General features: G+C 39.5%; 1 protein-coding gene across 4 annotated transcripts in view; it reads right to left on the bottom strand.

Annotated features, from left to right (window-relative positions):
* The window catches only part of CFAP95 (cilia and flagella associated protein 95), a 158,884-nt gene that overhangs the window by 74,416 nt on the left and 70,253 nt on the right, over positions 1-14,215 (bottom strand). For 3 of the 4 annotated variants that reach the window (XM_059889246.1, XM_015472489.3, NM_001079625.2), the window contains 1 exon segment: positions 1,902-2,010. In XM_059889246.1, the coding sequence (XP_059745229.1) occupies positions 1,902-2,010 (109 nt within the window). 4 annotated transcript variants of the gene reach the window in all.

The raw sequence follows: 14,215 nt of genomic DNA, 5'->3' as shown, positions 1-14,215 counted from the left end.
GAGGAAAACATAGGCAGAACACTCAATGACATAAATCAAAGCAAGATCCTCTATGACCCACTTCCTAGAATAACGTAAATAAAAACAAAAGTAAACAAGTGGGACCTGATTAAACCTAAAAGCTTTTGCACAGCAAAGGAAACTATAATCAAGGTGAAAAGACAACCCTCAGAATAGGAGAAAATAATAGCAAATGAAAAACTGACAAAGGATTAATTTCCAAAATATACAAGCAGCTCATACAACTCAATACCAGAAAAACAAACAACCCAGTCAAAAAGTGGGAAAAAGAACTAAACAGACATTCCTCCAAAGAAGACATATAGATGGCTAACAAACACATGAAAAGATGCTCAACATCACTCATTACTAGAGAAATGCAAATCAAAACCACAAGGAGATATTACCTCACACCAGTCAGAATGGCCATCATCAAAAAGTCTACAAACAATAAATGCTGGAGACGGTGTGGAGAAAAGGGAATATTCTTGCACTGTTGGTGGGAATGTAAATTGATACAGCCACTACGGAAGACAGTATGGAGATTCCCTAAAAAACTAGGAATAAAACCACCATATGACCCAGCAATCCCACTCCTAGGCATATACCCGAGGAAACCAGGGTTGAAAAAGACACATGTATCCCATTGTTCATTGCAGCACTATTTACAATAGCTAGAACTTGGAGGCAACCTAGATGCCCATTGACAGATGAATGAATAAAGAAACTGTGGTACATATACACAATGGAATATTATTCAGCCATAAAAAGGAACTCATTTGAATCAGTTCTGATGAGGTCAGTGAACCTAGAACCTATTATACAGAGTGAAGTGAGTCAGAAAGAGAAAGATAAATATCGTATTCTAACACACATATACGGAATCTAGAAAAATGGTTCTGAATAATTTATTTACAGGGCAGGAATGGAGAAACAGACATAGAGAATAGACTTATGGACATGGGGAGAGGGGAGAAGAGGGTGATATGTATGGAAAGAGTAACATGGAAACTTACATTACCACATGTAAAATAGATAGCCAATGGGAATTTGCTGTATGGCTCAGGAAACTCAAACAAGGCTCTGTATCAACCTAGAGGGATGGGATGGGGAGCAAGGTGGGAGGGAGGTTCAAAAGTGAGGGGATATATGTATACCTATGGCTGATTCATGTTGAGGTTTGACAGAAAACAGCAAAATTCTATAAAGCAATTATCCTTTAATAAAAAAATAAATTTAAAATAAAATAGAAAAAAAAGACCCAGCACAGCTAATAAATAAATAAACAAAATTATCTTTTAAAGAAAGAAAGAAAAAAACACCTAAATAACCATGGAGTAATCCATCCACAATTCAAACAGGAAGTACTTATGCAATGATTCCTCCTTTAGTAACTTGTTTGTACAAATGTTATAAGAAATAATAGCATGTTTAAATTACTTACAACTCTGTCACCTTAAATACAAAAGATATAAAATCAAAGAAATGGGTTCAAACTCTCACTCTTTCACCTCCCTGGCTGGGTGACTTTGAGTAAGTCATTTAACGTCTAGGAGTTTCTCTGCATTTGTAAAATAGAGATAAGAATACCTACTTCATAGGGTGATGATGAAGGTTAGAGGAGACATCTAGCAAGGTATCACAATAGCAGTAATAATTTCTTGAGCACTTGCTATGTGCCAGGCACTGAGTTAAGCACTTTATTTGCTTTATTTACCCAGTAACCTTATGAAGTGCTCCCATCTTACAGGTAAGGTCACTGAGGCAAACAGTGGCTAAGCCACCTGCCTAAGTAACTAACACAAGTAAGAGGAGCCCTGAGAAAATGCTCCTCCCTCTACTTTTTCATGTTTCACTAGGAGGAAGATTTGGACTTAGAGAAATTAGTGGTTACTACTTACTGGGGGTTCACTGGTTCCAAGTCGACGATATGTTGAATTACATAGTTTTTTCACTTCTTCAGGACCCTCTATATCATAATCTTTAGGATAAGTTTCTCTGTCACGGTGCCTTAAGAAAAAAAATTAGAATCTGTTAAAGGACAAAGCTTATTTATCATGTATTGCATTTAAATATTTTAAAAATAATGCAATGAAAGTTTACTATATTTGTGATATTGTTCTAATGATAAATTTACTGGATTTGGGACATATATTGCCCATCTTTTTTCAGGTAATACTGAGGCTACTTCCTAAAAACAATTTAGCATACGTGATAAAACTAATGTCATAAAACAACACTTATCCAATGCAGTGATTATTCAGTGACTCCAGTGAAGTGAATCTTATTTAATAATGTAAATTAGTTACTGAAAGTAAGAATTAAAACAAGACATGGTAATATCTTAGAAAGGCAACTTACCACTTTAGAAATTGTTCCACCATGAAATTTAATTACAATTCTTCTCAAAACAAGAGACAGTAAAATATTTACTCATATGGATTTATAACATGTGGTCTCTGCTTCTAAAGAGGGTTTAAAGGAAGTTAACAGTTAAACATAACAGTTCTTAAAACATGTAGATGAAAGAGGAAAAGTATTCTGAACATTTTGACTAAAACAGTGGTGGAAAATAATAATAAAGGAAAGGTTTGGGGATAAGGAAGGAAAGAGGAGGTGAAGTGGCCCACAACAGAAGGAGCTATTTTCACAAAGCTTTCTCAGGTGAGATAAAGGAAACTGAACCCAAACACCCATCAAAAGAGGCTTGCTTTTTTATCAAGAGATATGGGACTAGGACTATGTGAGGGACACTGAGGTACCCAGGATCTTATTATCCATCCATCCACCTATCTGCTCATTCGTTGAGCGAATATTTTAAATACCTATTACATGCCAGGCATCCTGTTAGGTGCAGGAGATACAAATGGGGAGTAAGTGTGGTGTAATTCCTGCCTTCAGTTGCTCATAGTCTGGAAAGGAGTGGGCAATTAAACAAGAAAAATCTACAATGTTGTTAAGTGTGAGTACAGGACTGTAGAAGCAGAACAGCATCAACTAACCTGGGTGGGGCACCCAGCCTAGGACCTGACCACCCCACCTCATCCCACTGCATTGGTGCTGGGGCCCTGTATTCAGATTATACCCTTACCTCCCCACCACCATTCATGGAAGCAGAGCTCTGCATAGAACACAGCAGAGAGGGAGCCCAGGGCATATTAGCAGAGCCTCAGCAGATGAGCCCTCAGCCCTCCTCACATCTGAGCATTAACTGCAAAACACTAACAGCATTTTGGTACCAATACTATTTTTTGAGAGCCTGAGAGAAAGCTCTCACTGAAGTTTTTTAGGGGAATATCAGACATTAAGAACCAGGAGTAGGGGACTTCCCTGGTGGTCCAGTGGTTAAGAACCTGCCTGCCAATACAGGGGTCATGGGTTTGATCCCAGGTCTAGGAACAAGGATACCACATGCTGCAGGGCAGCTGAGCCTGTGCACCATAACTATTGAAGCCCGAGCACTCTAGAGCTCATGCTGCACAAGAGAAGCCCATGTAATGAGAAACTTGTGCACCACAGTTGGAGAGTAGTCCTGGCTCACTGCAACTAGAGAAAGTCCGCACACAGCAGTGAAGTCCCAGCACAGACAAAAATAAATTAATTAATCAAAAAAAAAAAAAAAAAACAAAAAACCACAAAACAGGAATGGTAGAGTGAATGGGGTCATGGGCTTGAGTTATTGCTCAGCAAAGTGCTAGCTGTGTGACCTTGGGGAAGTCACTTAACTTTTCTGTGCCCTTATTTTCTTATGTGTAAAATGAGGACAGAAATTATACCAATACATTTTAAGATTTTTAGAAGAGTTAAAAGGAAAAAAAATTAAAGGTGGAAGGTCCTGCAAATAATGTAAAGAACCCATATAAACCTATATATAGTGAATACTAATCTGGCTTCAAAAAATTCTGAGGTACAAAATTTGTAACTTAATTTTTCCATTATTGTACTTAATTTCTTTTCCAAGTGCTCATAATTTCAGGTGAGAAAAACCTAATCTGTCAATTCTGGTTCTCTTCCAACTCTAAAGAGTTCATGTGGTACCACAATGCCAAGAGTCCATCTTTGCTGGCATCATATCTCCTTGCTGGAACCCATGGAAACATCCTCCTTCTCCAATGTTCTTCCATTATGGATCCATGCAGAGCTCTGCTCTGCCCACCTCGTCCTGCCACACAGTCTACACAGACTGGCACTTTGCCAGAAGGGTGAAAGTGAAGTCGCTCAGTCGTGTCCAGCCCTTTGCGACCCCATGGAATGTAGCCTACCAGGCTCCTCTGTACGTGGGATTTTCCAAGGCAAGAATACTGGAGTGGGTTGCCATTTCCTTCTCCGGGGATCTTCCTAACCCAGGGATCGAACTCTGGTCTCCTGCATTGCAAGAAGACGCTTCCCATCTAAGCCACCAGGGAAGCCTGCCACTATCCAAACCACCAAAAACCTTTTTGTGTCCTTCTCCAACCAGGGTTCCTAGAAACCCAGATGCCATCCCTGAGTTGTTTGCCTGGCCCACCAAGAAGGCACTTGTTTCATGTCTCCACCACACTGGGCTTGGGAGACACATCAGAGCCCCACACATCAACAGCTCTGGAAACATTACCCTGGGAATAAATGATTAGGCAGTGATAGGTCCCATCTACTCTAGGATTTCCAAAGTTTAATCCAAGTTTGGGATCCCAGACAAATCCACATATTCTCAACTTCTCTGGCCTCTTTCATCTTTGGTGCATGAACTCTTCATCTACTAAGGGACAGAATAGCCCAGCTCTTCATCTATTCTTTCAAATCTATCCCAAGACCTAAAGCTTTGAACCTCAAAGCCAAGAATTTAGCTCTTTTGTTGCCTGTTGGGTCATTCTTCCCTGAGGCAATAAAACCAGAATACCTCCCTAGGAACACAGGAATGAAAGGCCAAAACACCAAGTAATATTTCAATGTATTATTTCCAGGGCCCATCTCTATCTTAGGCAATATAGGATCCCTGGGTTGGGAACATCCTCTGGAGTAGGGAATGGCCACCCACTCCAGTATTCTTGCCTGGAAAACCCCACGGAAAGAGAAGCCTGGCAGGCTACAATCCATGGGGCTACAGAGAGTTGGACATGAATGAGTGACTGAGCACACACACACACACACACAGGCCCAGTGTCCAGGGCCTGGGAAACTTTTAGGGGCCAAGGAAAGTGTTTTAATCACTTTCAAATCAGTAAAAAAGAATATAATCAAGCTTGAACAATATACATCTTTATACCAAAGCAATCATAAACTATCATTTAAAACTTTTTTAATGGAGGAAGGGACCCATGAAGGCAAAGAAAGTCCATGAAAGTCAGAATGCAGCCTTGATTATCCCACCATGTATTTTAAGTTGTATTATAACTAGATTACCAAAAATACAGACACATTCCTTTTCTTACCACAATCTCAGACAACAATCAAAAGCCCAGAATTAAAACATCAATCTATAGTGAAACTTTGGAGGACTAAGCCAATGCAATTGGCATTCCATAAAGTCTGCTGGCTGCCCACAAATGATGTGCCCAGAGCCAGCAGGTTCTGAGAGACATGCAGCTGAAGACCTGCCCCTATTTCCTAGATGCTGCCAACCTAGCAAAAATAAACATATGTGTTCAAAAATGTAAAATATAAAATATTCAATATGTAAAATTAACAATAAAAATATATTTATTATAATACTAAATGTATGCTGCTGCTGCTGCTAAGTCACTTCAGTTGTGTCCGACTCTGTGCGACCCCATAGACGGCAGCCCACCAGGCTCCCCCGTCCCTGGGATTCTCCAGGCAAGAACACTGGAGTGGGTTGCCATTGCCTTCTCCAATGCATGAAAGTGAAAAGTGAAAGTGAAGTCGCTCAGTTGTGTCCAACTCTTAGCGACCCCATGGACTACAGCCTACCAGGCTCGTCCATCCATGGGATTTTCCAGGCAAGAGTACTGGAGTAGGGTGCCATTGCCTTCAGGGGCTTATTTGCCACATATAATAACAGTAAAAATGATTAGGGTATTATAAAGGATATGAGAGGCCTAATTAGTCCTGATTTTATCATGTCAGTTGAACATTGACTTGCGCCTCAGTTTCCCCAAGATGAACTGGGAATCATACACTAAGGACACAAATCAATTGAATGAGAGTCTCAAGTGAAAAGTGACATAAAAATGCAAATGTTATTATGAGTAATAATATTATATCTATCTACAATATGCTTTGTTGCGGATTTTTAAATACTTTGTCAATATCAATTAAGCTTTATAGCATCTTTGTAATAATGTAAATATGCATAATCAAAGTATTATATACATAGACATATATATGTCTATACATATACATATACTTTATATAGCCTTATTTTGACTGCTACCTGAATTTATTTATGGCTGCCATGACTTCTCATTTATTGCAATAAAAATTCTTTATGAGAAAATAATGAATATAAATGAAGTAAAATTTACAATGTCTGTAGAACAGTAACTTTCAAATTTTTTGATCATAGTCCCCACCTATTCCATTAAAACCCATCCTGAGACATTTTTAGTTGCTGCATCTGGGTGGAGTGGTTTTCTATTGGCATTTAGTGGAAAGAGGCTAGCAATGCTCCGCTAAATATCCCATGGTGCACAGGACAGCCCACACAATAAAGTACTATCTGATCCAAAATGTCAAAAGTACCAAGGTTGAGAAAGAGCTAGAGAATGACTGTATACCAGATTCTTGGATCAGTCAGTTCAGTCGCTTAGTCATGTCCGACTCTTTGCGACCCCATGGACTGCAGCATGGCAGGTCTCCCTATCTGTCGTCAACTCCCAGAGTTTACTCAAACTTATGTCCATTGAGTTGGTGATGCCATCCAACCATTTCATCCTCTGTCATCCCCTTCTCTTCCTGCCCTCAATCTTTCCCAGCATCAGGGTCTTTTCCAATGAGTCAGCTCTTCACATCAGGTGGCCAAAGTATTGGAGTTTCAGCTTTAGCATCAGTCCTTCCAATGAACACCAAGGACTGATCTCCTTTAGGATGGACTGGCTGGATCTCCTTGCAGTCCAAGGGACTCTCAAGAGTCTTCTCTAACACCACAGTTCAAAAGCATCAATTCTTTGGTACACAGACTTCTTTATAGTCCAACTCTTACATCCATATATGACTACTGGAAAAACCATAGCTTTGACTAGACAGACCTTTGTGGGCAAAATAATGTCTCTGCTTTTGAATATGCTGTCTATGTTGGTCATAGCTTTTCTTCCAAGGAGTAAGCATCTTTTAATTTCATGGCTACAGTCACTATCTGCAGTGATTTTGGAGTACCCAAAAAAAGTCTGTCACTGTTTCCACTGTTTCCCCATCTATTTGCCATGAAGTGATGGGACCAGATGTCATGATCTTAGTTTTCTGAATGTTGAGTTTTAAGTCAACTTTTTCACTCTCCTCTTTTCAAGAGGCTCTTTAGTTCTTCACTTTCTGCCATAAGGTTAGTGGTCCCCAAACCTCAGCATTTCATGGAGCAGCAAAACTTTATCCCCAAATTTGTAAAACCAACATAAAATTGCCAACACTTTCTCTTAACAGGAACATTAAAAATAAAATAACTATCCATCACCTTTAATAAGAAGGCTTCCAACACCAAAGATAAGTAAAATCAATCTTAAAATCCTTTAAATTGAATAAATTTAGCTATGTGAAAAACTTGCTACATTGTCTTTATAATTTGCACATCGCTTTGGATTAGTATAAAGGTCATTATTGACCAGCCCTGGTGTAGTCTACAGACTGGATCTGCAGATGTTAGTTTTCTCCAGACATGAATTTGACAGCAGGAGTCAGTTCAAGGCTAAAGCAGCTTGATGCAGGTATTCTGTGCTGTTCACTGAAGGAAGAGCTGTGTTTTTTATGTCAGGTGTGCAGATACAGACTAACATTCTTGCTGGAAGAAGTGCTTCTAGGACCTCCTGACCTCCTGCCAGCAGGGCCAGCATCTTCTTTGACAATCAGCCTTGCTTCTGCTCTGTCAAGCCCAGAGCTAAGCTGTGGCTATTTTTTTATATGAGAAATCTTTATGTAAGACATCCTTATTTACAAGAAAGGAAATTTGCTTTCTCTACCCTACTGTGGGAGAAACAGTATGAATATGAACAGAATTACAAATGAGGAAAGGGCTGACAAGACAGGATCAGAGCTGCCAACTGTATAAAAAGGAGCTTGGAATGATGACCCTGATGTCAAAAATGCCACTTGGACTGATTCAGAGAGGATTAAGGTCAATTGAATCTAGTAAGGCAAAGATAGCACAAGTAGGTTCCATTGTAGAAAATACTCCACTACCAATCCTACAATTACCTGAATGCTCTAGATCCTGTATTTCCTGTCTCCTCCAGTCTAACATAGTCCCAAGTAAAACTTCATGAAAAACACTTTCTGGATTTGTTTCTGGGGTCCTTTGGGAGCTTGGGTTTCCTACCATAAGAGCTGGATGATTTCACATCAAATCAAATCTGTAAGCCCTAGTTGACTGAACACATAAATTCCCAACTGAGTTCCAGGACTAAACAAACTCAATTCCAGAACATACTTGGGGCAAGGATCTGAAGATCCTCTCAGGCTGCCCTAAGCCATAGTGGTCCAGCTCTCAGAAAAGGACAAGGTTGGGTTAAATCACAGGATTCTTCTTGCAGGAGAGGAGACCAAGTTACTCCCTAAGGTTTCTCTCTGTGGTGTCAAGACTAACTGAGGGAAATGCAGTGGGGTTTTGCAAACTTCTCCACCTTTCACGTTTTAAAACAATTATCCATTAATGAATCTTCCTTTTCATTAGACTAAGAACATCTTAGACACAGGGATCATTTTTTTTTTTTACTCATTTTTGTGATCTCAGTGCCTAAAGACTTACATGTTGTAAATGCTCATTAAATCTTAAATGATTGATTAATTGAATTTCTTACATTTTGTTCCTGTCACCTTAACATAAATGCTGAAAGCAAAGGCTTTCAAACATGTCCATAAAAATAAAGAGCACCCCAGCTCACTCAACAAAAATGCACATAAAAAAGGAGTGATTATGCATATAGAGATGCTAGTTCTTTTCAACAAAAACTTGTCTCCAGAGGAATTATAAATCTGCATGCTGAATGGGAAAAGTCTCAGCATACATATGCATAACACTGATTGCAAAGGGGGTGTGAACCTGAGCAATACCTGACAACGAAAATCAGAGCTGAATTCTGGTTTCTGGTTACTTGACAAGAAACACATTTTCTTCGTGAATTTCAAACATGTTAAAAATGTTGACTCCAGATGGGAGAATATATTAATTTAAAATTTTAGAACTATTAATGTAGCTCACAGCTACTCTGTCAGCTATTGTATTTCTGATGTAAATCTGAGCCAACCTTTTCTATTAGGTTTTATAATCAACTGCTATCTAGGACTTTACATGAAAATTACCCCAGAGACTCAGCTATATTTCCTGGCACATTAGAAGCATTAAAACTAGTAGAATCACAGACTACAAAGAAATATTTGACAATCCTCTTCAAAGATTTCAGAGGCAAATGATTTATATGCCAAGATATTGCTATTTTGTGACACATTTCTCAAACTGACAAATGAAGACTTTTAGAGATATTTGCAAGAGTCATAAAGAAAATTTTATGTCCTTGGGAGAAATGGTGACATTTCAGACTTATGAAGAGGGACTTTGTTTTTCAATGTGTCTCATGCTGTATGTGATTTGTGTATTTATAACTATGAAGCCACAGAATTTGAAACCTAAAAACTGCACTCAAAAGAAAAATATTTGACGGAGACAGATAAGTGAGGTCATTTCCCTCACTCAGCATATATTGAATGGCATGTAAATAAGACCCATCATTATTGTGAAATTTTGTATAAGAAACTTTAGAAACAGGAAGCCCCATGGAGAATATAGGAAGTAAACAAAAAAATACAGCATGGGAGACTGTTTATCTTAACAGTTGAAATGTTAAATGTTGTCAGTATAATTAACTGCCAAACATGTTGTAGCCACGCGTTCCGGGAAACAAACTCACTCAGAAGGACAATGCAGATAGTGGAGTGGTTTATTACACTGATGGGCCTAAGGCAGAGTCTCCTCTTAGCCAAGGATCCCGACCAGTTTTTGTGAAAACCTTATATACCCTAAGTGTAGATGCTCAAACTCATCTCTCCAAATTCTCTGAAACTAGTCTAAACAAAGGAAAAGAAAGATACAATCAAAGTTAACCCTTGATTCGTATGCCTTAAACCCGTGATTCATATGCCTTAAGCCTAGGTAGTTAACAGTGGATAATTATCAATAGGCCTGTGGTCATACCCCAAAAAGCATAATAGAATTTATGATTCTATTCAGTTACACAGATAATTAGGGTATTCTTTTAGGCTAGGGAGAGTCTAGATACAAGCCCTAGGGCTCTTCCATCCAGGGGGTCTGGTTTTCCAGTTGGTATGTCGTTTCCATAGATACTGAGCATATAGCTCAAAGTGCACAGTCCAGCCTGAGATGGAGTCCAGCTTTCAAGATGGAGCCTATTCTGTTTCCTCCTTCAGTATGACTTTGAAAAGAGCTGGAGGAACATGGATTAAATGGAGTGACACTATAATTGATTATCCCACCTGGGACACGGTTAGAGGGAAATCAGGTACTAAGTACACTGAGAGTGGTGAAAACCAGCATTGTCCTGGTCAAATCAGGATTGGGACGTTTTGTTAACCGATGTTTTTTGACTACTGGATCTCAATTGTCTTCAGATTTGAGGATACTTCTTAGGGTTCCTTTGATCTCCCCTCCAGAAACAGCTTATGTTGGCTGGCCAAAGACACTTAGGATGGTGGAATAGTAAGACTAAAAAGAGACTGAGTCTTTAAAGTGTATTATATATTGGTAATTACTATTATCCAAAGAACACTTTGATAGTATACTGGCATGAATGGCATGAAGACTAGTTTGGCCCCTTCAAACTAGAAACAAATGCCTGATTACCTGCATAAACTCCTATCCCTACAGTCTTAATATTACTGGCTTAGATAACTTGAATTAATTACTGTAGAGTAGCATAAAATGGAGCTTCCTAGATGACGCTGGTGGTAAAAAATCTGCCTGCCAATACAGGAGACACAAGACACAGCTCAATATCTGGATTGGGAAGAGCCTGTGGAGGCAGGCATGACAACCCACTCCAGTGTTCTGGCCTGGAGAATCCCTTGGACAGAGGAGACTGGCGGGCTACAGTCCATAAAGTCACAGAGTCTGACACAACTGAAGTGACTGAGCATGAACATGTAACATGAAAAGATTATATTATGTGAGGTAAAGGACCATTTTAATGCACACTTCTATGAATCCATGAGAAAAGTATACTGAGTAGATAATACAATGTTCTTTCATTTCAAAGCAATTCATTCTATTAACATTGAAACAAATGAAAAAGCCTTTCTTCATAAGTAGTATCTATAGCTAAAACAGTCTTTCATTATGAACATAGCTACACAGTTCAGTTCAGTTCAGTCGCTCAGTCGTGTCTGACTCTTTGCAACATCATGAACTGCAGCACGCCAGGCCTCCCTGTCCATCACCAACTCCAGGAGTCCACCCAAACCCATGTCCATTGAGTCGATGATGCCATCCAACCATCTCATCTTCTGTCATCCCCTTCTCCTCCTTCCCTCAATCTTTCCCAGCATCAGGATCTTTTCCAATGAGTCAGCTCTCTGCATCAGGTGGCCAAAGTATTGGAGTTTCAGCTTCAACATCAGTTCCTCCAATGAACACCCAGGACTGATCTCCTTTAGGATGGACTGGTTGGAACTCCTTGTAGTCCAAGGGACTTTCAAGTCTTCTCCAACACCACAATTCAAAAGCATCCATTCTTTGGCACTCAGCTTTCTTTATAGTCCAATTCTCACATCCATACATGACTACTGGAAAAACCATAGCTTTGACTAGACGGACCTTTGTTGGCAAAGTAATGTCTCTGCTTTTCAATATGCTGTCTAGGTTGGTCATAACTTTCCTTCCAAGAAGCAAGTGTCTTTTAATTTCATGGCTGCAATCACCATCCGCAGTGATTTTGGAGCCCAGAAAAATAAAGTCAGCCACTATTTCCACCGTTTCCCCATCTATTTGCCATGAAATGATGGGACTGGATGCCATGATCTTAGTTTTCTGAATGTTGAGCTTTAAGTCAACTTTTTCACTCTCCTCTTTGACTCACATCAAGAGGCTTTTTAGTTCCTCTTCACTTTCTGCCATAAGGGTGGTGTCATCTGTGTATCTGAGGTTATTGATATTTCTCCTGGCAATCTTGATTCCAGCTTGTTTCTTCCAGTCCAGCGTTTCTCATGATGTACTCTGCATAGAAGTTAAATAAGCAGGGTGATAATATACAGCCTTGACATACTCCTTTTCCTATTTGGAACCAGTCTGTTGTTCCATGTCCAGTTCTAACTATTGCTTCTTGACCTGCATACAGGTTACTCAAGAGGCAGGTCAGGTGGTCTGGTATTCCCATCTCTTTCAGAATTTTCCACAGTTTATTGTGATCCACAGAGTCAAAGGCTTTGGCACAGTCAATAAAGCAGAAATAGATGTTTTTCTGGAACTCTCTTGCTTTTTCCATGATCCAGCGGATGTTGGCAATTTGATCTCTGGTTCCCCTGGCTTTTCTAAAACCAGCTTGAACATCTGGAAGTTCACAGTTCACATATTGCTGAAGCCTGGCTTGGAGAATTTTGAGCATTACTTGGCTAGAGTGTGAGACGAGTGCAATCGTGCAGTAGTTTGAGCATTCTTTGGCATTGCCTTTCTTTGGGCTTGGAATGAAAACTGACCTTTTCCAGTCCTGTGGCCACTGCTGAGTTTTCCAAAATTGCTGACATATTGAGTGCAGGACTTTCACAGCATCATTAGCTACACAAATGAACACTTTTTCCATTTCTTCCTAAAAATCATTCAAAAGCAGCAAAGGAAATGGAAAAATTAAAAGAAAACTAATTTATGGCAAAGTTATAATCCCTAGATTACATCATGTATAAGGGCTACTTTAAGCAGCCAAGTTCCAGTTGAAGACAAGTGGAAGAAGCAGAGACAGAGCAGATAATCTCAGTAGCGAGATTGTCGAAAACTAGGAACTCTCAGAGCACCAGCCAGACTACATTCTCATAGTTTTGCAGATAAACTCTTTCACTGAAAACAGTGGAAATGCTAGATCAATATATACATATACACACACGTGTGTCCGTGTGTGTATTTTAAATTCCAACACATTGAAAGTATGAAAGAGCTGATAATCCAGTGGGGAATTTAAAGGCCAATTTTTGGATGAAAGCCTGTAACCAAAGGGATAAATAGAATTTTAAAACACAAAACCTGTTGATGCCCTTGGGACATTTGCTAATATGCACAGGGGCAATGGCTTCAGGGCTGGAGGTACTAAAGTCTAGCCCTGGAGCCCACCTAGGATGGGAGTTTTACAAGGAAGTCTTCCATATGTGACAGATATTTAGCCTGCCAATACAATTTCTCCTTTTTTCTGGAAATACAAGCGATTAAAATTCCCAGAAACTTTGCAGTTAGTAAGGTTCATTTGACTAGCTCTGGCCAATAAAAAAAAAAAGAGCAGAAATGATACATTTCCTTTCTCCTGTAGAATTCTCAAATCTTTTTTTTCCCTGCCAAAGCAAAAGACTTTCTAGATGATGGCACCTCAATCAGCCTGAATCCCAGAGGATCTCTGTGGAGGAATGCCGAAAGTTGACCAGAAACCTAAAGAAACTCTTCTGTGAGCAGGAAATACACCTTTATGTGTTAAACCACTGAGATTTTAGGAGCTGTATGTTATCAGTGGAATGCAAAAATAGGAAGTCAAGAAACACCTGGAGTAACAGGCAAATTTGGACTTGGAGTACAGAATGAAGCAGGGCAAAGGCTAACAGAGATTTGCCAAGAGAATGCACTGGTCATAGCAAACACCCTCTTCCAACAACACAGGAGAAGACTGTACACATAAACATCACCAGATGGTCAATACTGAAATCAGATTGATTATATTCTTTGCAGCAAGTGATGGAGAAGCTCTATACAGTCAGCAAAAACAAGACCAGGAGCTGACTGTGGCTCAGATCATGAACTCCTTATTGTAAATTTCAGACTTAAATTGAAGAAAGTAGGGAAAACCACTAGACCATTCACATATGA

Source organism: Bos taurus, chromosome 8 (assembly GCF_002263795.3).
Source record: "Bos taurus isolate L1 Dominette 01449 registration number 42190680 breed Hereford chromosome 8, ARS-UCD2.0, whole genome shotgun sequence".
Lineage (NCBI taxonomy): Eukaryota > Metazoa > Chordata > Mammalia > Artiodactyla > Bovidae > Bos > Bos taurus.
This window is presented reverse-complemented; position numbering and strand designations above follow the sequence as displayed.